Here is a 22,223-nt window from a genome sequence, read left to right on the forward strand (position 1 = left end):
ATAAAACCAAACGAAGCAAACTTGGATCTTATAAATGACTCTACATCATGATAATCTCAACAAGTTTGAAGCCGGACAGATTGCCATAGATTAATTAAACCAATGCTGACGATAAGGAACAACTGTCCCAACAATAGCTGATGAGCCTCTAATGATCTAATCGATAAGGAACCACCTACTGGCATTGGTAAAACTCAGCAAGTATATAAACAATAAGTCATATTGATGGCAAATTTAAATCCTGAGTATCGAGAATAGGAGAAATATTAGCAAACATATACTTGTAAGATGTCTCCTGCCTCCAGCAACTCGACCAGAAAGCCTCCATATCCAGTTTGTTACCACCTATAATGTACAGATGTTGGGTACTTGGGAACAATTATCTTAATATTTCTTTATTAAGTGGTACAATATAGATAACAATGGATTGCATCATCATAGATAATTAGAAAAAACCACTAGAATAGCTATGGTTTTCTACAGAAAATCTCACATATAAATTTTTATCAAAGAAAATGGAAAGTAAGAAAAAGAGAAGATACAAGACAGCACCATTCGGACAAAGCCCGAGGAGGTGAAGAAGAAGAGAGAGGGGGGGGGGGGGGGGGGAATCAAGTGGGGAGAGAAGGAGCTACCTCACTGTGTCTGTGATCGTGGTTGTGGAAAGCAAGAAATATTAATGGCTGATGAAATGGGAATTGAACTTGTCAAGGATGTTAGTTGCATCTTGGAATATAAACCAGGGATACCAAATGGCATAGTAATCTGCAAATTTATCTGCTGAAAAAATATCAATTCATCCATTGATCTATAGAATTCTATTCTCTGGAGTTACTCCTTGATGGATGGAGGTGTAGAGGATTTCCAATGGGTTGGTATAACTGCTTTAGCGGCTGATTTGAGATATTTTAACAATGATTTTTAAAGCTGGAAATCGTAAAGTTAGTTTTATTTAGCAAAAGGCAGGGGGCTAGATTTACTAAGCTGTGGGTTTGAAAAAGTGGGGATGTTGCCTATAGCAACCAATCAGATTCTAGCAGTCATTTATTTAGTACATTCTACAAAATGACAGCTAGAATATGATTGGTTGCTATAGGCAACATCCCCACCTTTTCAAACCTGCAGCTTTGTAAATCTAGCCCAGGGACTTTATCTCCCAAAATATCTGTACAGACTGTTATGACCTGAGTCCAGAAAGGGCGAAGCACTGCACAGTTCCACCATATATGGAGAAGTGTGCCTGGATCTTCCTGGCATCTCCAACAACAACTGGGTAAATTCTTGCCAATTGGACTGGGCATTTATACCATCTTGATAAGTCCTTGTAGTGAGTTTCTATGACTGAAACACTAGTGGAACATGCATGAGTGGATTCAAAAATGTTTACTTGGGAACAATTCATCAGTTACATAACAACTTCATCAGAGGGATAAGAAATAAAAACTAAAACAACATATAAATATATATATCACATGATAACGTTGCTCTGTGCCCATTGTATGTAAAATAAGTGTACAGCAAAAGCAGGATTGGGTTTTCAATGTAATATTCAATGTTTTCCTGTTACCATCCTATTATTTATAAAGGCAAAGTCTACTTTGATTAGTGTTAGAAAGGAGATATGTAAGTGCTATTTGTTTACATTTGTATTTTATAGTTATGCTCTGCTCACGCACGGACAGATAATACGCTTTGTATTTCCACTCCACCCTTTTATTAATCTGCTTTTTATGTTTCGTTTACACTCATCAAATATAAATATTAAGATGTAAGTGTGTTAATAAATATGCTGACAGATATTTATGCTGATAGAGCCATTGTTTTATATCTGTCCCATACTCTCTTAATTCTGTCCTACAGTCCTCCCACCTTTTCTAAATTGTGGTCTGGCAGCAAGGAGTTGGGTCCGTCATCATGGTGGGGTGCAACACCATATCGGAGGCATTGGCAGTCCCATGCGGGTTAACACTGGTAAGGCAAAAAGACGTTTGCTCCCAGCATGTACAGAGAGACAGCATAAAACAGTCTATTATATTGATTCCCTTTTACTAGACACAATGGAGCAAGACAAGAACATTTGCGATTAAATTCTTTGTTTATTTTGTTTCTGCTATCCATATGCTAAGGATCCAATATGAAAATATTTCTCATAGCATTTATAAAAACCTGTGTGCAAGTCCCATTGTGAAAGATTTACCAAACGTCAAGTGCTCTAAATATGTGTTTTATGTAACTAAGACCAAGCACCCTATAGTATATTTCCACAAGATCATTATCATCATCATCGACATTTATTTATATAGCACCAGCAAATTCCGTAGTGCTTGTCTAATCTGAAAATACTTGTGATCGTTAAAATGATCAATATTAAAATGTTAAAATGTCATTGTAATGAAATATTTGCTGTGATCATAGATAATACAGCACCCGCCCACCTTGAAAGTGACCATTGGGGAACTATTGCCATAGCCGATCTAGAGACCATGCAGGAGACACTGACGTAGACGATCTAGTGATCATACAAGAGACACTGACATAGGCGATCTAGTGATTGCGCAGGAGATCCTGACATAGCCGATCTAGTGATAGCATGGGAGACCCTGAAGTAGCCGATCTAGTGATCATGCGGGAAAACACTGGTGTAGCCGATCTTCTTACAATTTAATGAGAACACTTCCAGAGTTATTTATGTAGTGTTTGCACTTACGAACACTAGTTATGAATAATATCATTTTTCTAAACACTAATAGCAAGCACTCAAGGATCACTAAGAACCAGTTTGAACGAGTATAGAGGTGGGAATCTGAAGTATGGACACCTGGCATTCCTGAGAACAATGACCAGAGGAATCCACCAATGCCACGTCGAGTATCAGAGTGCAAGACCCCTCAGCCAATGAATGAAGACTTTACAATTATAACTGTATGTCACTGTGAGGCCATTACATTTACAACTGTACTGGGTATAAATGTAAGCTCTGTGGTTTGGAAACTAGAGCGTTCTGATTGAAGCTTGAGTTGGTGCCAACTGTTGCACGTGTATGTATACCAAACTTTGCCTTTTTATACTTTTTTAATAAAACCTTTTGTGCTTTGGAACCACAGTAATCGAATCGGAAAATCTTTATTGGTAACAACAGTACGGATGCAACACTGTAGTCTGCAGACATCCAGAAGCTGTGTACTTAAGTTCAGTACAGCCCAATCCCAGCTGTCAGAGTGCAAACAACTCATCTCACTGGCTCCCTGGGCCCTTATTGCAGGTCATGCCTGCATAGCACCCCATAACCTTCTGTCTGTTCTTCAATTCTGAGGATTTGACCTACATACCGAAAGAGTCGGCAGCATAAAGTGCACCATAGTAACTTACTGAATCCTCTCCTATTGCACTATCTAAGCTTGTACAGCATATCCGTATTTTCTCACTCCCCTCTAGTGAGCTCCAATGTGTTCATTTCTATTGCTTTATTCTTTAAAATATTCTGTGCTTTACTGCTGCCACCTTCTGTTCACCTAGCATATGGCAGACCTCAGTATCTTTCTGCGGCAACTCCTCCACCCTCTACCGGTAGTTCCTGATATTGCAAAAGTTCTATTCTAGACATTCTATTTTCCCCTTCTAATCTTGTGGTTCAAAGGAAAAGGATGACACTGATCTAACACTGACTTCACACCCTGCTTGGCCCTGAGATGCGCAAGTGGAGCAATCTGTAACACTTCTCTGCAAATTACCCTCTTCGGCACTGCGCTCTACCTACATGATGCTGAAAGGATGGAAACTGTCTGGAGGTGACCTGCTCTCACACCTACCTAAACAGAAAACACTGGCCAAATCTAAATTGATAAACCTGACACCTCGCACGAATGGTCAGACTCTGACTTGGAGCATGATTACCTCTCTCCTATTATTCGAGACTTTTTGTCCCTCCTCAAGAAGGTATAAGATGTAAAAGTGTCAGTTCAAGCTCTCCACTCTATGAAAACAGGTATCGCAGCAATAGGTGGAAGAACTGCTCACAATAAAACTCTACAAGTCTATAGTGATCTCTCTGGCTACAAGATCAGCTATTCAAAAGTCATGTTGTTTCATGTCTCCACTCAGGATACTGAAATTCTCAGAACAAACTTTAGTGGCAGACTAGGAAGGTAAAGTATCTAGGAGTCTTCCTCACATCCCGCTACGATCTCTTCTTCCAAGAAATCTTCCCCCAACTTTCTCCAAAATACAAGCTGACCTAACCTCTTGGAGCCGACTTATCGTCTCCTGACTGGGCAGGATCATAGCAGTTAAAACAAATATCCTCCAAATAGCTTTACCTCTTTCAAACTCTGCCAGTGACGGTTCCTTTCTCTCTACTAAACATTCAGAAAGCCCCGATTCACTTCATCTGGAATAATAGACTCCAGAGGCTTTCAGCCGCATACTCATAGGGGTGGTAGGGGTCCACCATCCTATGGGTGTAGGCACTTTTTTCTATATTATTTTAAATTAGGCCTAACTTACTGCATAATGTCAATTAATCTTTAAAGAGGTAGAATGCCAGCCTACTTTAATTAGTGAAAAAAGGGTCTACAATTAGACCTGTTTTAGAAGCAAAAGAGGTTTAAGTTCCAGAAAGACTCATCCATGCACCCTGGCTTGTAAGGAGAGTATGTGCATGCAAACTGGCGCCTTTCAGATCATGTGCAGATCTCAAGATCCAGCTCTACATTTGTAGCAGATGTGCCAGGTTTTTGGCAGAAGTACTTATACCCACATACATAGAACCAAGTCGTAACCGCAATACAATTTGATAAACATTTTCATAGGGAGAACGCATTTGCTATTAGGTTTTATATAATACAACAGAAATAACTCTCCCATATAGATGCCGGTAAATTTTTACATGATCAATGAAGAAAGCACTCGGCAGCTTCAGAGCTGAATTTGGAATCAGCCAATCAGAAGCAGTTGGCTGGTGCTTGCACCAGCCCCTAGACTGTAAAAGTCGTGTCTGCACCTGTTTTTTGGTATTCGATTTCATGAACACACCCTTACTGTACTTGGTCCATGTTAGCAAGCCCCTTCCCTCCCCCGTCATACCGCTTCAGGCGCAAGTGTAGATCTCGACCGCTCTACATAGGCGTAGGTACTTGTGTTTTTTCAGGCATGCACAGAAGTAAATCACGTAATTTATGCTGCACATATCTGCATTAGGCCCCTTGTGTTTAATAAGCACCACTGCTAACTCAACACACACAACCCGGTTTCCACCCCCCTACTACGCTCTACTAACAGCCCCTTACCCTCCCTCCCTCCTCTTCCATCTCCTTCAGTTGCTCACTTCTTCTCCTCACTCAAGTGACCCCAGGCGGCATGGGGTCACTCAAGTGACCCCATGCCGCCTCTTTGCTGCATTGTTTTTGGTTTATATATTTAATTGTTAGTGGAAATCGATTGGACTCCTCTCTCTGCCTTCCCTTTTATTTCTGTATCCCTTCCCTCATCCTCCTATTTCTCCATTGTCATACAAAAAACCCAATAAACCAATTTTCAAAAAACAAAACAAAAAACTGTTTAACAAAAGACTGGTAAATGAAATTATGACTCTGAGTTTAATCCTATGGCCTCATGTACATCTGATATGAGGCTGAGGGGGCAGATTAATAGGTTTAAATTACAGCTTGCAGGAGAAATTGTTTTATGCGCGTGTGTCTTTTTGGTTAATGTATTTCTACCATTCCAATTGCTTTCATTAGCAAATTCCGTTTGATAGATGACAACATAATAATCCTGAAATAAATGAAATGTATGTTAAATGAGTGTGCAATTATGTATCAAACAGAGATTTCAAATTGGTCTTCTGTATATTAACCTGCTTGCAATCAAGTTAAACACATTACTGGAACAGGTTGTTTTGAATAGTTACTGACAAAGGACCAAAACTGACGTTTAAGTGTGGACGGAATATTAAACAACCTTAACTCTGTCACCCTTGACTCTACATTCTGATGTATTTGTCAAATCCAATCTCTCGCAATCTTGTTGCCATCAAAATATTGCTAGAATACGTTCTCCACTTATCAAGATGCAACCAAAAATCTTAAACATTCTCTCATCTTCAACCTCCTCCTATATTGCATCCCACCTCTTATCCATCTGTCTCCGCTTCAATCCATTCTACATGCCATGGAAAGACTGATCCTCCTCTCTCACGGCTCCACATTCACCGCAGCACTCTGCAAATTCCGACACAGACTCTCCATATCCTTCAGAATCCGATTAATATTAATCTGTCTTACCTATAAAGCCATCGGCGCTTCATAATTGTGTAATCTCATTTTTAGATACCTCATTTTTTGATGCCCTCCTGAGCAGACACTGATTAAGGGTTCAGTCTGCCGTAGGCTAATACGCTTGTAGCGCATTCTCACCTTCCATGCCAGGGTAATAAGAGGTAGGTAAAAACAAAATCACCCTTAATTTATATTATCTGGCTTCCCTTCCCCTCCAACCAAAGTTTATGTTACTGTGTTTTTTGAAACTCAGCTCTGCTTGGCTTTTTAAAAGGATCATGGCAATTATTGTCACTTAATTATTTTTCATTAAAATCTATTCTGTTTATATTTTTAAAAATAATTTCAGTTTATACCTCACTCTCCGTGACAATTTGCACCCCCAAAAATGTTGTTCCCCACCAAAAGACTTGCACCCCAGGCTGCAGATTAGTCAGCCTATTGGATAATCAGGCCCTGTCTCAGAGCACTGTGGACATGATTATAATACAAGAAAATTTTGATGAGTAGTGGATAGCGGAGCACAATAGATCTGCAGCCAATACCTGTATCAATGGGAGTACCACCCAAACCCCTCAAAATAACATACAATACAAAGAAAACAGATACAGTATTGCAGGACTAATCTCTTGCACAGCGAGATATATACCACTAACAGGAAATTCACAATAGATACAAGAAGCATGAGCTATTCAGATACCCATTAATCCAATTAGATAGTTAATACCAGTTCTAAATATGAATTTCGATGCGGTCCTCAATCTTCAATGAATCCGCAAATAATGTTTATAGTCACTAAGCAATCCTCTAAGATGATGTCCAAGATATGTAGATATCCTCACAAAAATGAAAGAAAGTGATCATGGTGTAGTATATCAAAATTTCACGTGTATACACCCTGTGTAGGCAACACGTCCATGCTGTTAGTCCCAGGAATGGCGTGAACTTGCCAAGTCCCCTGATAGAGAAGGGTTGAAACAACCCAATAGAGAAAGTGTACACACCAAGATATATAATGAGGAAGTCTCCTTCATGTTTTAATCTGAGCCCCTCTTGTAAATACACTTACACACTTAAAGACTTTCACAGGCTCCAAACCAAAATTCCTCAATTCCTTCCTTCTGAAACTCTCTGTGTGGGTATGGCAACTATGAAATACAAATTTATTAATATATTGTATTTCTTGTCTCCTGCAACCTCCTGCTATCTGGCATTCCCATCACCCATCTATCCACACTTCAATCCATCTTAAATGCTGCTGCAAGGATGATATGGCTCTCTTTCCACTCCGCATCTGCTGCACCACTTTGCAAATCCCTATACTGGCTCCCTTTGTCCTCCAGAATACAATTCAAATTACTCACCCTTATCTACAAAGCCCTCAACACCACCTCTCCTTCATACACCTCAAATCTCATTTCATATCTCCCTCCCACCCTCTTAGATCTACCTCTGACCTACGCCTTGTCTCGTCTCTGGTAACCACTTCTCACTCACACCTACAAGACTTCTCCTGTGCTGCTCCCCACTTATGGAATTCCCTACCATGTTTAATCAGACTTTCTCACAGGCTTCAAATCTCTAGATGCTCTCTGATAACCCATCTCTTTATTAGAGCTTACCCTACTGCTACCAATACGGCTCACACTAATGCACCCTCACAGCTATCTCAATCTCCACTCTGAACCCACATGCTCCTCTGGTTTCAGCTATGACCTCTTCCAATTATACTGTAAACTCTCTCATGAGCAGGCCTCTCCCTACCCTTTGTTTTCATATTTGCATTTATTTTGTCTACCTTGTACCTACTGTACGCACTGTGGCGCCTTACAAGCCTATGGTAATAATGATATCCGTAGTATATTTTACAACTCCTATGCATATCATTAATTTGATTTATGGTCTATTTATAAATACAACAAGCTTATTCCTAGATTATAAAAAATTCCTGAAACCATTAAGGGAAACACATAGAAGAGAAACAAACCCACAAAATAAGGTAGGCTGTTTTTTAAATTTGGATTATTTTTTTTTTTAAATGCAATTTGACTTCTCTTCAGTTTTTCCATGAATGAGTCACAAAAGCCAAGAGCTAATTTTAAAGTGAGGCTCTAGATATATTGGTGAAAATGTATATTTTATTTAGTAAAGCCCATTGTTGTAGTAAGTTTACAAAGCAAAACACATTTAGATGACCAGTATACAAAACAGAAACCAATCTAATGGCAAGTATACAATACAGAACCAATTATGATCAGTGTACCAAAGAAAGCTCATTGTGTAGCAAATATATTACTCGTTTCACCAGTTACCTCCCCATATGCTTCAACTGATCATGCCACCAGGTGCTTGTCAACAATCTCTCACCTCCTGTCCTCCTAGCAGTGACAACACAAAGCTACTGCATGGAGATCATGCAACACTGTATTTTCACACTATTTTTAAATTTAAGAATACATCTTGGGACATACAGAACACTGGGACAACCTGTAAAAAAAACTGTAGGAAGAAGATATTTTACTTTATGTATAACCTAAAAATATTTAGTCGCATAAGCAGAATTACTCAGAGCAAAGAGAAGCAACTATTAATTTATTTATTTATTTTTTATCAAGGATGCATATAATTTTACTTATGTCAGTCCTTATTTTATTCATCCTCTATTGAAATTGAGCTCTTTTACTTATCATACTAATAATGTCATCATTAATAGATTACTGAATTCACAACAAATTTACCGAACATCTGACTATGGAACTGCCATGAAGCATACACTGAAATGTTTTGTCCAATCTATTAACTAATCATTTTAGAAAATATTCCTCAAGATACCAAAATTAATCTGAATCCTCTAAATAATATTTACATGCAATGTTTGTGAAGGTGTGTCATGCAGGCTAAAATTGCAGGGAAATTTGGGATTTATTTGACTGAATTCTAAAAGATTTAGCCAAACCCAAATCTTGGTAAAAACCTTTATGTTCAGCCAAACCATCAATTTGATACATCCTTTGTTGTTTAGCTTCATTCTTGCAGATGCAGAGTACACAAAACTTCATGGTATGGGAAAAAGATGCTAATATAGCCAAAACACTTATTATCTCTCATTTCCAAGCAGAATATGAGGTCATTGATGGTTGTTATTATTTTTTTTCTTTTAGTATTATTAACTGAGCACCAACATATTACACATCCATTTACATTTAGCAAGTTTACTCATTCACATCCATCACTGCCAAACTGGAGCAGTTTCTAAATTCCCTAACACATGCACATCAGGGTCAATTCCATCCAAAGCCAATTAACCTACCAGTATATTTTTGGAATGTGGGAGGAAACCTGAGAACATGCAACCTCGACATAGACTGTGGCCTAGTTGGAATTGAGCCCATGGCCCCAACACTGTGAGACAGCGATGCTAATTACTGTACCACCGTCTGCCTCAGTTTTAGTCTCTAAAATATTCTCTTATAACCCCCCCCCACCAAACATTTGTAAACCTTAAAGTTAAACTTGAATAGTTATTGCAGGTCCTTTGCTTAATCTATCAGGCTGCTCAGAAAAGACTACATTGTATTTGATATTTCTAGACTCCTCTTCATCTCTGACTGCCTGTAAAGGTGTCCACACACAAAATAATTATTTCTCACAATGCAATTATATTTGCAGATATCTTATAATTATCATTGTGTGTGGTACATGAAGGATCTTAATAAAAATATTTTAATCAGAAATATGATAGTCAAAGCTTGATTGGCCATTACTTGAACAACTATTAATATATGTGTCGGCAGAGTGAACAGTCGTATTTAAGCTCTTTTCTATGCATGCTCAATACATCTGATCAAGTCGATCAGATTTGGATCATTCTGTGTGTACAAGTCAATGGAAGAATTGTTTGTGAAATGATCTTTTACTAAAATTCATAGTATGCTTTGTGTTTAGGAACAAAATGTGCTTAAGAAACATATGTACTTCTAAGTAAGCATTAATAAAAAAATGATAGAATAAGATGTTTTAACAATGGTTACAACAACTTAAAATTAATAGTTATTCTTCATTTTAACTGGTCCTCCTGGACAATAGACAGCCCAAGAGGACAAATAATATTTTACAATAAATCTCCTACTTGGATAATCACAGCAAATGTATCACTTTTCCTTATAAACATCAGATGAGTGAAGAAAAAAATTACTAAAATTACTTTTCTGTTTACAATTTAAATCAGAGATATCCAAAACCGTAAAAGACGTACCAATGACGTTTTGTTTTATCTTGACCCAAATACATTGTTTCTCCCGCTAAAAATCCGTTGTCCGTACCCAGCAGATAAAATGCTGTCTCTCTGCACTCTGCTCCTCACGACTCTCTCTGTGCCAGTACACCTGATCAATTAATAACTAGCGTAAGCCAAGCTTCAAACTTCCTCATTTCTTTTATGTTAATGATTAAATGACCTATTGTTAATAGAACATGGTATGTTCAATTTGTAATGGTCTGTGAAACGGATTTCAGTGGGTGCTATAAAAACAAAACCACTATGAATTGTTTACAAAGCAAAGTTCTTCATTTTATTTGCGAGAGGAAAGCCAATTAATATGTGTATACCAGGCCCTTTATGCATTCTTTAAATAGTTGGTCTAGAGAAAAAAAAAAAAGACTGTACGGATTATACGTAGGCACTTTTACAGATATGATAATCATAACAATTACATTAGGTAGTATTATTCTTAAGAATTATGTTAGTGAAAGGAAACTTATGAACAGTATGTGCTTCCATAACCATATTAAATACATAATCCTATACATCTCCTCGTAGACTACTTGTTGATGGATTTGAGGAATTTTAAGCTTTTCCATTCATTTGCTAAAGTGGCTCTTTTTTAATGCATGTGCAATTATTATATTTTTTTTATTTAAGGTAGGTAGTGGATTAACCAGAAACGTAATCTCCTTCCAGCTGTTTCATGATTCCCAATGTGCTAGCGAGCTGGAGGAATGTAGCTTTCATTGAAACAAGTTGTGCGTATGAACAAGGTTTTATACAGAGTTATGTTGGATACTACAATCTTGCTGCTGCATGACAGATATATCACTCAATGTTGGACTGGGGTATTAAGGGAGCACTGGGGAAACCAATGGTAGGGGCCAACGTAATAGTATTGGTGGAGGAAGCATGGCTCCCTTGAAGGGACTGTGGCCAGCCCTTGCAGTAAGAGACTAGCAACTGTGCTTAAAGGAAATATATACTGTAATATTAATCATTTTCCCTAAAATCGAAAATTAGGTGTATTGTGTGTATTTCAGTTTCTCTGTGCGATAATATGTCGTAGATTTCTTATTGAGTCTCAATAGTCTCAGTAGGCTTCTATAGCAGACAAAACAACCCCCCACATTACATGTGTTATAATGATTTTAAACGGTGGCTCAGTGGTTAGCACTTCTGCCTTACCCCTAGGAGTTTGGTTTGGTTGCTATAGGCAACATCTCTACTTTTACAAACCCGCAATTTAGTAAATATACAGCCTAGCCTTTGTTACCATTTCTTTTATAATGTTATTACCTTATCTAACCCAAGTCTCCACATCTTCCCCCATTTCCCTGTCTGTGATATCTTGCCAACTGCTTCGATCTGTAATTTGTCTTCCAACCTATTAATCATCTTCCCAGTCCAGCTGCACCCTCACTATTAAGGTGCAGCCTATTCCTACTATAGAGCCTGTAGCCGAGAATTTACTCGATTCTCCAAATATCCCATGTTGTGAATGGACTTCAGTTGCTCATTTAGATCTAGAATCCGGACTTCAAGATCATCAACCCACTCACATATTGTACAGTGGTAGTCAACCGCCAATGATTGTTCCAAAATTCACACATAGCACAAGATGTACCAATCATGCAACACATACTGGGCCTTACTTACCGTTCAGAACAAATTCAGCTAATGGGTGCACATTTGCACCTGGACAAACCATGGGTGCACTTTTTTTTTGCATGCAGGGAAAATACTGAATGCATTTAGCACACAGAACAGTATAATCTCTTAAACATTAATACTAACAGGAGTTCTCAGTTTCGGTGTCATTGGTATTTGTTACAAAGGATCCTTCTGAATAGGAATTTAAGGCAGGGAGGGCTTAGCCTCCCTGCCGGTTATAGTGTCCGCTGCCTGTGTGTTGCTGACCTGCTAGTTTCCTGACATTCTGATTGATTCCTCATTGTGACCTCTGCCTGAATTTGGATTTCGCTACTTTGCCTGTGACCCTGACCTCTGCCTGGATTTTGGATATTGCTTCTTTGCCTGTGACCCTGACCTCTGCTTGAACTTTGGACCAGTTTGTTTGCTGCCAGCCCTGACCTCCGGCCTGTTATCTGACCCTTCCTCTGGCCACGGTTCCACAACCCAGGTGGGTCCCGGCCTCTGCTTCCAGTCTTCCAGCTACCCTGTCCCACACCGCGGTTACCCTGATAACCCTCTCCTGCCATAGAGATAAGTCCTGGGGGCATCCGAGTACCGGTGAACGTGTATAGTTCTATGGGAAAGGCGGCTGCTAAAGGTGAAGACCTCTATGAGTTCTGCTCTAAAGGATTATCAATAGCTGCAACCCTAACAGCCTTGTATTTAAATTTAATTAGTATTCATGTGTTTTGTATATTGACTGTCCGGTGGAACTTGAGGCACCTTGTAAAAAATGATGATGTGTGTGGTTTAATAATGTGAAACTGCCATGAAGTTGCCCTAGAATGCAAGCGGCATTTATAAATGTATTTTTACACTTAATTGCCAAATACTGTCATTCAAAGAATACAAGTTTGTTTTGTTTGCTGCACAAGATGGAATCCTGTAAAAAAAAAAAAAAGGCTTGCCCCTAACCTCACAAGTGAAGGCGCCATAAACTTACTTCATCTTATAGAATAAATGAGATATCCCTGATTCAGCATCTGTCATTCTTCAGGTACAGCCCTCTGAAGACCTCTCAAAATTGTTCGTATATAAACGCTGTTTACTTATCTTACATAGTATACTGTGTAACGTTGCTCTTTATTACTAGTCTATAAGCATCACGCTCTGCTTAATGCACCCGCATTCTCAACAATCTTATTATTTTACTTTAGTCTAGAAATATGCAATGATGTCATCGCTCTTTGATCTTCAGAGCTGGAAAGAGTAGAATCCTCCAGCTCAGCCGATTCTAATTGGACATATGAAACACACACTGGCATTATTCAGGTTTTGTATGTTCACTACCTGTAATGCAGAAATGACTCGTGTATTTTTTATGTGCCCGATTTAAATAACTAATCCGGAAACCAAACTGAACCGATTAGGAAGAGGGTTAAAGGTGAGATATGTTCTGCACACACGATATAAGCTCACAGAGAGACTTGAATACTCATCTGATGTTTCCTGGTTATACGTTAACCTTCCAGATAATGAAGGTTCTATATGTTTAATGGACCATTATTTAACCATTTTGCTTTTCTTTCTTTCCTATAAATGTCACTTATACTTCTTACTTATTACTTATTAAATGCAGAGTAGCTATTGTTTTTTATTTTTTATTCTACTCTTAAAGGGATTCTTTGCAAAGTTGAGAAAGTATTTCTAACCTTCATAACAGTGCTAAAATGCAAGTCAAAGAAAAAAATATCTTGTAATATTCAAATTGTATATATGTAAATATATATGCAGTAATTGCTATAGGATAGGTATTGACATTATAGCAACATCCCTTTAGTTTCACTGTTTGCATGTAACTTTCATTATCCCAGTAACTCTGCTGTGTGGATGTACAGCATGTCTTGAGCAAATGTCCACCAAGAACATATCACTGCACAAATGCAAATTCCGCTTTTGGGAATACCATCTGTTGCCAGGCATACATGAAATTATATATTGTTGTAAGTGTCTGAGTCACCTGTCTTCTAGTACCACCCCCATTAGTTTTGCTTTTTCTTCTTACCTACAATCTATTTTGCACGCAGCGGCTAGATCATACTTGCCTACTCTCCCGGATTTTCCGGGAGGCTCATGAATTTCGGGGAGTCCTCCTTTACTCCCGGAAGAATAGGCAACCCTCCCAGATCCTAAAAAATGATGAAATTCACGGCATTGAATATTGGGGGCAGGTCTTAATCACGGTAATCCTAAAATAACTGTTAAATTAGGCATTTTATAGTGGGGGAGTGGCTATGGTAACGCAAAGATGCCCCTGTCACGTGACCTGTCCTCCCGGATGACAGAGTTACAAAGTCGGCAACTATGGGCTAGATTGATTTTCTTTGCAAATCATTATTCGTCTGCTGAGTCACTCTGTCAGTCTCTACATTGGTTGCCTGTGTTTCGACAAATCCAATATAAAATCCTTCTTGTAACATACAAGGCCGTCAACAAAAATACATCTCCGTTCTGCACAAGATCTGCGTCTTTCTTACACTCTCATCACTTCCTCCCATTCTCGGTTACAGGACTTATTTCGGGCTGCACCCAATTTATGGAATTCCCTCCATCGCACCACAAGCCTTTCCTCCAGTCTTCAAACCTTCAAGCATTCTCTGAAAACCCACCTCTTCAGTCAAGCTTATAATAATTCTCTACCACCCTCTTAATCTCCCTAGGTTACCCTATTCCCACCCTCTACACTGTACACAAAACAACAACTCTCTGACCAACATAGTTGTGTGACTGAGCCTTCAGCCCACTAAATACTTGTACTGTTGCATTCTAGCTGGACCAATATGAAATATGATGTAGCACTTACCCTCGTGTATCAAACCATTGTCCCATAGATTGTAAGCTTGCGAGCAGGGCCCTCTTACCTTTCTGTATGTATGTACTAACCAGTATTGTTTTATTACTATTTGTTCCCAATTGTAAAGCGCTACGTAATTTGTTGGCACTATATAAATAAATGATGATGAGTACGGCGCTTCCGACCAATGACTTGACAAGTATGGCGCGTCTACTCAGGGACGTAATCATCACAGTGCTTCCACCCAATGACGTGGCGAGCAGATCCCTTCCACGCAATGATGTAATGATCAAGACGCCCAATGACATAGTCAAACTCATCAAATCACCTCCTGATAACATGCAACAGAAGCCATACTACCATTTAATACAAATAGTTTTACACTAAATGAGTATTTTTGTGTTATTCAGCAAAAAGGCCCTGCTAAATGTCCCCCCAAAAATAATTTTGAACAGTAAAAAAAGAGCCTTAGGTGATGAAAAATGAACATAGCTATAAGACATTACATTTCCCTGCCTGATGTGCTGGATCTTTCATGTCATTGAATCATGTCATGCCCTTTGTAGTGTGTTTTTTCTTTTTGCACTGTCTTATTGCTGTTTTTATCTGTTTAGCTCTGTATAGAGACCGATGACTCACTCTTCTTTAGGACAAAATGATGTCACACGGATTTAAAGCCACTTTGATAATTTTATGTTCCAGAACTAGAAAAAAATATATAAAGGAAATAGTTTAAGCCGAACTATGAATCATCTGACTCTGCAGGACGGGCACTATAGGTGGCAGCGACGATGGCTGAAATAGCAACTTCTTAGACATAACTTTTAAGAACAAAACAGTTGGAAAACTACTCTTTACAAATGCCTCACAGCTCAATTATTGATTTAATTGCATACTATTAATATTCTCAGTTACCTTTAAAACGCTCTATGCTGTTAGATACTAAAATTATAGCAGAACTGAACAAAACAGGTGGGATGAATGAATTTTGTTTCATGTAGAGCTGGATTTGACACCATTGTCTTACAGCGTCAGTATGGCAGGGAGCCTCAGATCACTGCTCTATCCTGTTATTAATGTTTAAGGGCTTAAGTTGTCTCTCTCTTCAAATTTGCCTACACATGTTTTGTGTGGTTGTACTCTCTGCTGCTGTTAATATCCAGGATCTGTATAGGTGTTCTGACCCTAGTCAAATGCACCTAAACAAAATAATGAACAGCATGGTGGCTCAGTGGTTAGCACTTCTGCCTTACAGCAGTGGGGTCATGAGTTCGATTCCTGACCATGGCTTTATCTGTGAGGAGTTTGTATGTTCTCTCTGTGTTTGTGCGGGTTTCCTCCGAGTTCTCGGGTTTCCTCCCACACTCCATAGCCCTTAGGTTAACTATCTGCTATCAAATTGACCCTAGTCAATCAGTGTGTGTGTGTGTGTGTGTGTTAGGGAATTTATACTGTAAGCTTCAATGGGGCAGGGACTCATGTGAATGAGTTCTCTGTACAGCGCTGCGGAGTTAGTGGTGCTATATAAATAGTTGCTGCTGATGATATAGAGTTAAAATTTATGGTTTTAAAACCAGTTTGTCCGATTGGCTCTAGTGTTCGAAAAATGTACAATAAATTCTTAAACAGATAGACTAAAACATTTAAGCTAAATCTAACAAGGGGCAGGTTCATCCATGTTCAAGCTTAAATGGCTACATTGTTATAGTATGTTAATAGTTTTCCATGCATATTTCAAACACCAACTTTGGACATGAACACAGTAATGTTCGTTGTTTGAGTATAAAAATGTTACAAATGTTATACAATCTTGCCATTTAAACCTGTACAGGAAACATTTTATTCTTTATTTTAAGGTGCTATGTTTTAACTGTGAGCTGCAAACTTTAAACTCCAAATTAATTTGAACTTCGAACAACAAACCCAAATTGAACAGGCCCGAAAATCACAATTGTACAGTGAACAAGTCTGAGGTCCTTCAACTGCCCAGATATGAACAAATTTCAAACTGGTTTGAATAGTCTGAGCATCAGTAGTTATCATTTACGAGTTCTAAACTAAAGGTAATTGCTAGATATGAATTGAGATGTGTTAACTTTTCATGTTTTTTTAATTAATTTTTGACCCATAAACTGTTAGGATAGCTCGTATTTAATATGATCAGCCAACTATTGTGGTTAACATACGAAAAATAGAGAGCTTCTAATTAATGTAGTAAAAATAGGTAGATTGCGACCACCAATTCTTCAGTTAGCAGAACCATAAGTAAAATTGCAATCTCTTACACAACTCTGAAGTCATGTTTTTAATTTAGCTGGTGTACAAAGGCCGGTGTACTCTCACTTTTGGACCACTTCCTTAATTAATTACAACTTTCCTTTGCTTCTGTGAAAAAAATCCTGCTTGTTGTGCATGCAGTGCTGGGCATGGTACTGCAGATAGCCCAGATTCAGCAAGTGATGCCCTTGTTCCCTCCACCCATAGGAGCAGCATTTTCCTCCTCCATAGTTGCTGCCATCTTGATGCTCTAACCCATGGTCTAACCTTTCCAAATAGTGATAATTGTAGACAAACAGGCATAAGACCACACAAAAGAGTGACATTGGGCTGCTTGTCTGCATTTCCCCCAGTAAATAAATAATCTATACATGTCTTATGGACCTGGTTTTGTAACGTAAATCTGATAAGTTGGTTGGTGTGTTTATCCATAGAAAAATTGTAGTTCTGAAGCAAAGTTGATATTCAATCTGTTTTATGCAAAATGATATATTAGCACATCATTGTCCATTATTACCATCATCATCATCAGCTATTTATATAGCGCCACTAATTCCACAGTGCTCTACAGAGAACTCCCTCAAATCAGTCCCTGCCCCATCCACTGCATTCATAATATATACTGTACATCTAAGGAGTTATATGCTTAAGTCACAACTGCTTAGTAGTGGACAGAAATGGAATGGGTTTGTTAATGTTTCATCATGTTGGCAGCACAGTGGCTCAGTGGTTAGCACTTCTGCTAACCACTGAGCCACTGTGCCACTGAGCCTCACAGCACTGGGGTCATGAGTTTGATTCCCAACCATGGCCTTATCTGTGTAGAGTTTGTACATTCTCCACGTGTATGCGTGGGTTTCATCTGGGTGCTCCAAAAACCTCCCAAAGCATACTAGTAGGTTAATTGGCTGCTATTAAATTGAATGGTATTGTATATAAATTTACAATATTACATTTATTTCACAGAGTAGTTTAAGGTGCAATGTGCAGAAATGCTGATAAAATGTAAGTATCGATTAAAGCAAATGTTATACTAGTGAAAGTGAGCTATTATTGCTTATGGCAAGTGATAGCATGTCTGCTTACCTCATCAAGGTGTTTTCAGATTATTCACAGCTGAATAATCAGTTATAGTTAGGGAATCTTCATTTAGACACCAGTTATAAAGGAAACCATGTTACTGATAAAATATGGTATATCAAATTAGCAAATACAGTTTAACAATATGAAGCTGATTGATTGGGGAAGTTGAACTTCTGCCCGGCCCTAAAACTTCTCTTGTTACTGTGCATTATGTGGTTGATGATGACATGGGTTATGTTTAGGTATTATACACGCAGGTATCAATTTAATTCCAATATACCTTATATCTTTGCTGTGGTAGAATAGATCTATTAATTTGAACCATAATCAAATATTGAAACATAGTTAGAACATTGAGGACTTTTTTTAAATCTTTAATCACACATAATTTCTTCCTGTAAATCACGTTTATTTTAACCCTTATATTTCGCTAGAAGAGTGAACCATTTCCATGCTGTTAATTCATTAATAAAAATTGATCTTATGATCACATTGCAATGATTTTGGTTTATGCATGAAATAGAAGTTTTTATCTGTTATAAATAATTGCAGTGCCTCCAGTACCAGAACCCTTTTCTTTTTCTCTTTCCTTGTATGAATGGGTTATGTTCTAATAGAAATAGGAAGGCATACCTGATGCCGAGATTAATATGCAGAGCCATATCTGGTGCTGAAACTAGTATGCAGAGCCATATCTGGAGCCGAGTCTAATGTGCAGAGCCATATCTGGTGCCGAGACTAATGTGCAGAGCCATATCTGGAGCCGAGACTAATGTGCAGAGCCATATCTGGTGCCGAGTCTAATGTGCAGAGCCATATCTGGCACGGAAACTAGTATGCAGAGCCATATCTGGAGCCGAGACTAATGTGCAGAGCCATATCTGGTGCCGAGACTAATGTGCAGAGCCATATCTGGCACGGAAACTAGTATGCAGAGCCATATCTGGAGCAAAGTCTAATGTGCAGAGCCATATCTGGCGCCGAGACTAATGTGCAGAGCCATATCTGGTGCCGAGACTAATGTGCAGAGCCATATCTGGTGCAGAGACTAATGTGCAGAGCCATATCTGGAGCCAAATAGACTTACCTGCTGTGCTGACCCCGCCTATTCTCTCTCCATTAAAGCAGTGCCTCAATTTTCTGCTATGGTCCCACTTATTGCAGCTAATGCTACCAAGAACAATGTTCATATTTACTGAAAACACCCAGGCTATGTATAGAGGGAGTGGAAGGGGAAGGGGAGAGGGAAGTAGATGTTTGAAGCTGTATTTGGTGGGAGGTATAATTTGGAAGGTGGAGCAAGTCCTACTGTGAATGGTTTGAGTGGATTGTTATGAAAACATCTGCAGCTACAGTTGTTTTAAAGCACTGTTGGTGCTTATGGTGAGAAGGGGTGGAGCTAAGTATTTGTAGGCGTGGCTAACTCTTTAGGGTCTCACTTATATTACTAAAGGATGATAAAAAGAGGAAAAGTCAGAACATTTTGGTGTTATTTTCAGAAGATAATCAACATTAGCTTAGTACTTATTGCCATTGTCTAAGGCAAGAGCAGTGGGTTACATTTGCCTGGAACCCCTTTAATTAAATTAAAACCGTTGTGCTTTAATTTTTAGCAGACAAGTACTTGCAGACAAAGGAATATGTAAACTTTTCAAAATCTGGAAAAACATAAATGATATTTGCTCTCCATACCTCCCAGCATTTACCCAGACAAAATAAACCCAGACCCTGAACAGTAACAGTGCCAAACATGCCCAACCATGGGCACTATCTTGCAAGGCAACCACCAGTTTTCTGTAAGTCCCGCTCCCTGGAGGGTCTGCGAATATGCATGGTTTGTTATGTATATGTCGATATTGCCCCAACGGTGAAAGTAAGATATTTTTTCAAACGGTTTATTCACCTATTGAGGTTTTGCCTTTTACTATGGATATTTTTCCTTATCTGTATGCCATAACTTGTTCCTTGGAAATCTCTCTGGCAAAGCAGGGCAGCTTTAACGCATGCTGGAGAGGGCTGGCGTATTCTGCAGCTCAACTTTATACCCGAGCCGAGTTATTAGCATACAGTGCAAGTTGTTTTATATTATCTCCTGGGAGAGCAGGGGCATAGAGGAACTTTAGTTTTGTTTTTAACCTGCACAGAGCACAAGGCGCTGACAAGTCTAATAAATAAATAAAATGCCAATCCCCCTGGTGGCAGGTTCTCTATAAGAAAATTAGAATTAATGACCGCCATTGATATATGCATGTACATTTGTATTGTATTACTCTATTTTTATTTTATTAAAAAGAAAAAACATTCTTAAAAGACTTACGGTTGATAAAGTACGTTGAATTTATTCAGCTCATCTGTCATATTCTATTAAAAAAATAGAAATAACAAAAGAAAAAAGATTACTCGAAATATGCATATGATGATGATATAACCACACAGTTATCATATCTTAGGGAGTTAGGGAATAGAGGATTGTTTCAAACTTTTGCATTCGTGAATGTTGCAGACAGGCAGGGCCGCCAGCCGTGTGGTATGGGGTATACTATACATGCCAACTTTTAAGAGAAGTCATGTGACATTGTTGCGTCACCATAGCCCCGCCCCCACTATAAAAAGCCAAAATGGACGGCTTTGAATGGAGGGGCGGAGCTTAATGACACAATTAAGCCCCACCCCCTCCATTCACTGCCGTGAATTTCAGCAAATGTGGGAGCTTTGCCTACTCTTCCGGGAGTCCGTGAGGACTCCCCGAGATTCGGGAGAGTAGACAAGTATGGGGTATTCACGTATAAGGAGTCCAGAATGACCAAGGGCATGCTGCCCGCCCATGATCCCATGAATTAATTATACCCCATTCATACTGCACCAAAATCCCGGGTTTTTGCCGGGGCAAGCTCAAACGACCCGGGTCTTGGTGCAGTATGAATGGTACAAGTCAAAAATCCCGGGTCTAAAAACCCGGGTCTTCAACCCGGGATTTATCGAGGGGTAATTCCCGGGTCGGACCCGGGTTGCCTGCACTATGAATGGTGCAACCCGGGTTTTTCAACCCGGGTTGCACAGAAAACAAGCTGATTGGCTGTCTGACCTGTAATGCTCACAATATTTACATTAACTACATACATAAAACCAGGAAAAAAAAACTTGAGAGGAAAACAACAGTATGGACTGAAACAACTACTTCTATCATCCACACTATAAGAAACAAACGAAAGAGAAAGGTCGCACATACTTTACATAGGTGACTAAAGTAAAGTACGGAGCGGTGAGCAGTACAGAACGGAATTGGTGGAAACACTGAAGAAATGTCTGATTGTTTACAAATGATACAATGGAACAATAAAAATTAAAATATCTTATAAGATACACTCACACATCTTTATGGACAAAACAGCAGAAAAGCAGACTATTACAAAAAAAAAAATGTTTTCAGCCAATGAAAACTGCTCTGGTGATGACTCCCACAAATTGCCAGGGCACAGACTTGTGCAGTATGAATGGGGTCAACCCGGGAAATTCCCGGGTCCGAGGTGCAGTATGAATGGTGTTTCTGAGCTGGGACGCTCCGAGCCCCAGCAAAAACCCGGCTTGAAAAACCCGGGATATTGCCGGGGCGGCAGTATGAAAGCGGTATTAATTAGTCAGACTAATCACAGCTGTGTGGATCATGGTAACAAGTGTTCATAGAACTATATATGAAGATAATCCGGCTGTACCACATCATGCTACTATATGTTTTAGAAGTACATGCTTTGTTGTCAAACCCCAAATGCTTAAAGAATTGGGCCTGAGTCATTAAGGAGAGCAAAGCATAAAAAAGGAGTTACCATGCACCTGG

General features: G+C 39.0%; 1 protein-coding gene across 3 annotated transcripts in view; it reads right to left on the reverse strand.

Annotated features, from left to right (window-relative positions):
• BLNK (B cell linker) overlaps nt 1–22,223 on the reverse strand; it is a 156,834-nt gene that overhangs the window by 85,769 nt on the left and 48,842 nt on the right. For all 3 annotated transcript variants that reach the window (XM_075216175.1, XM_075216174.1, XM_075216173.1), the window contains exon 3: nt 20,706–20,749. In XM_075216175.1, coding sequence (XP_075072276.1) covers nt 20,706–20,749 — 44 coding nt within the window. The remainder of the gene's footprint in view (nt 1–20,705; nt 20,750–22,223) is intronic.

Source organism: Mixophyes fleayi, chromosome 6 (genome assembly GCF_038048845.1).
Source record: "Mixophyes fleayi isolate aMixFle1 chromosome 6, aMixFle1.hap1, whole genome shotgun sequence".
Classification (NCBI taxonomy): domain Eukaryota; kingdom Metazoa; phylum Chordata; class Amphibia; order Anura; family Limnodynastidae; genus Mixophyes; species Mixophyes fleayi.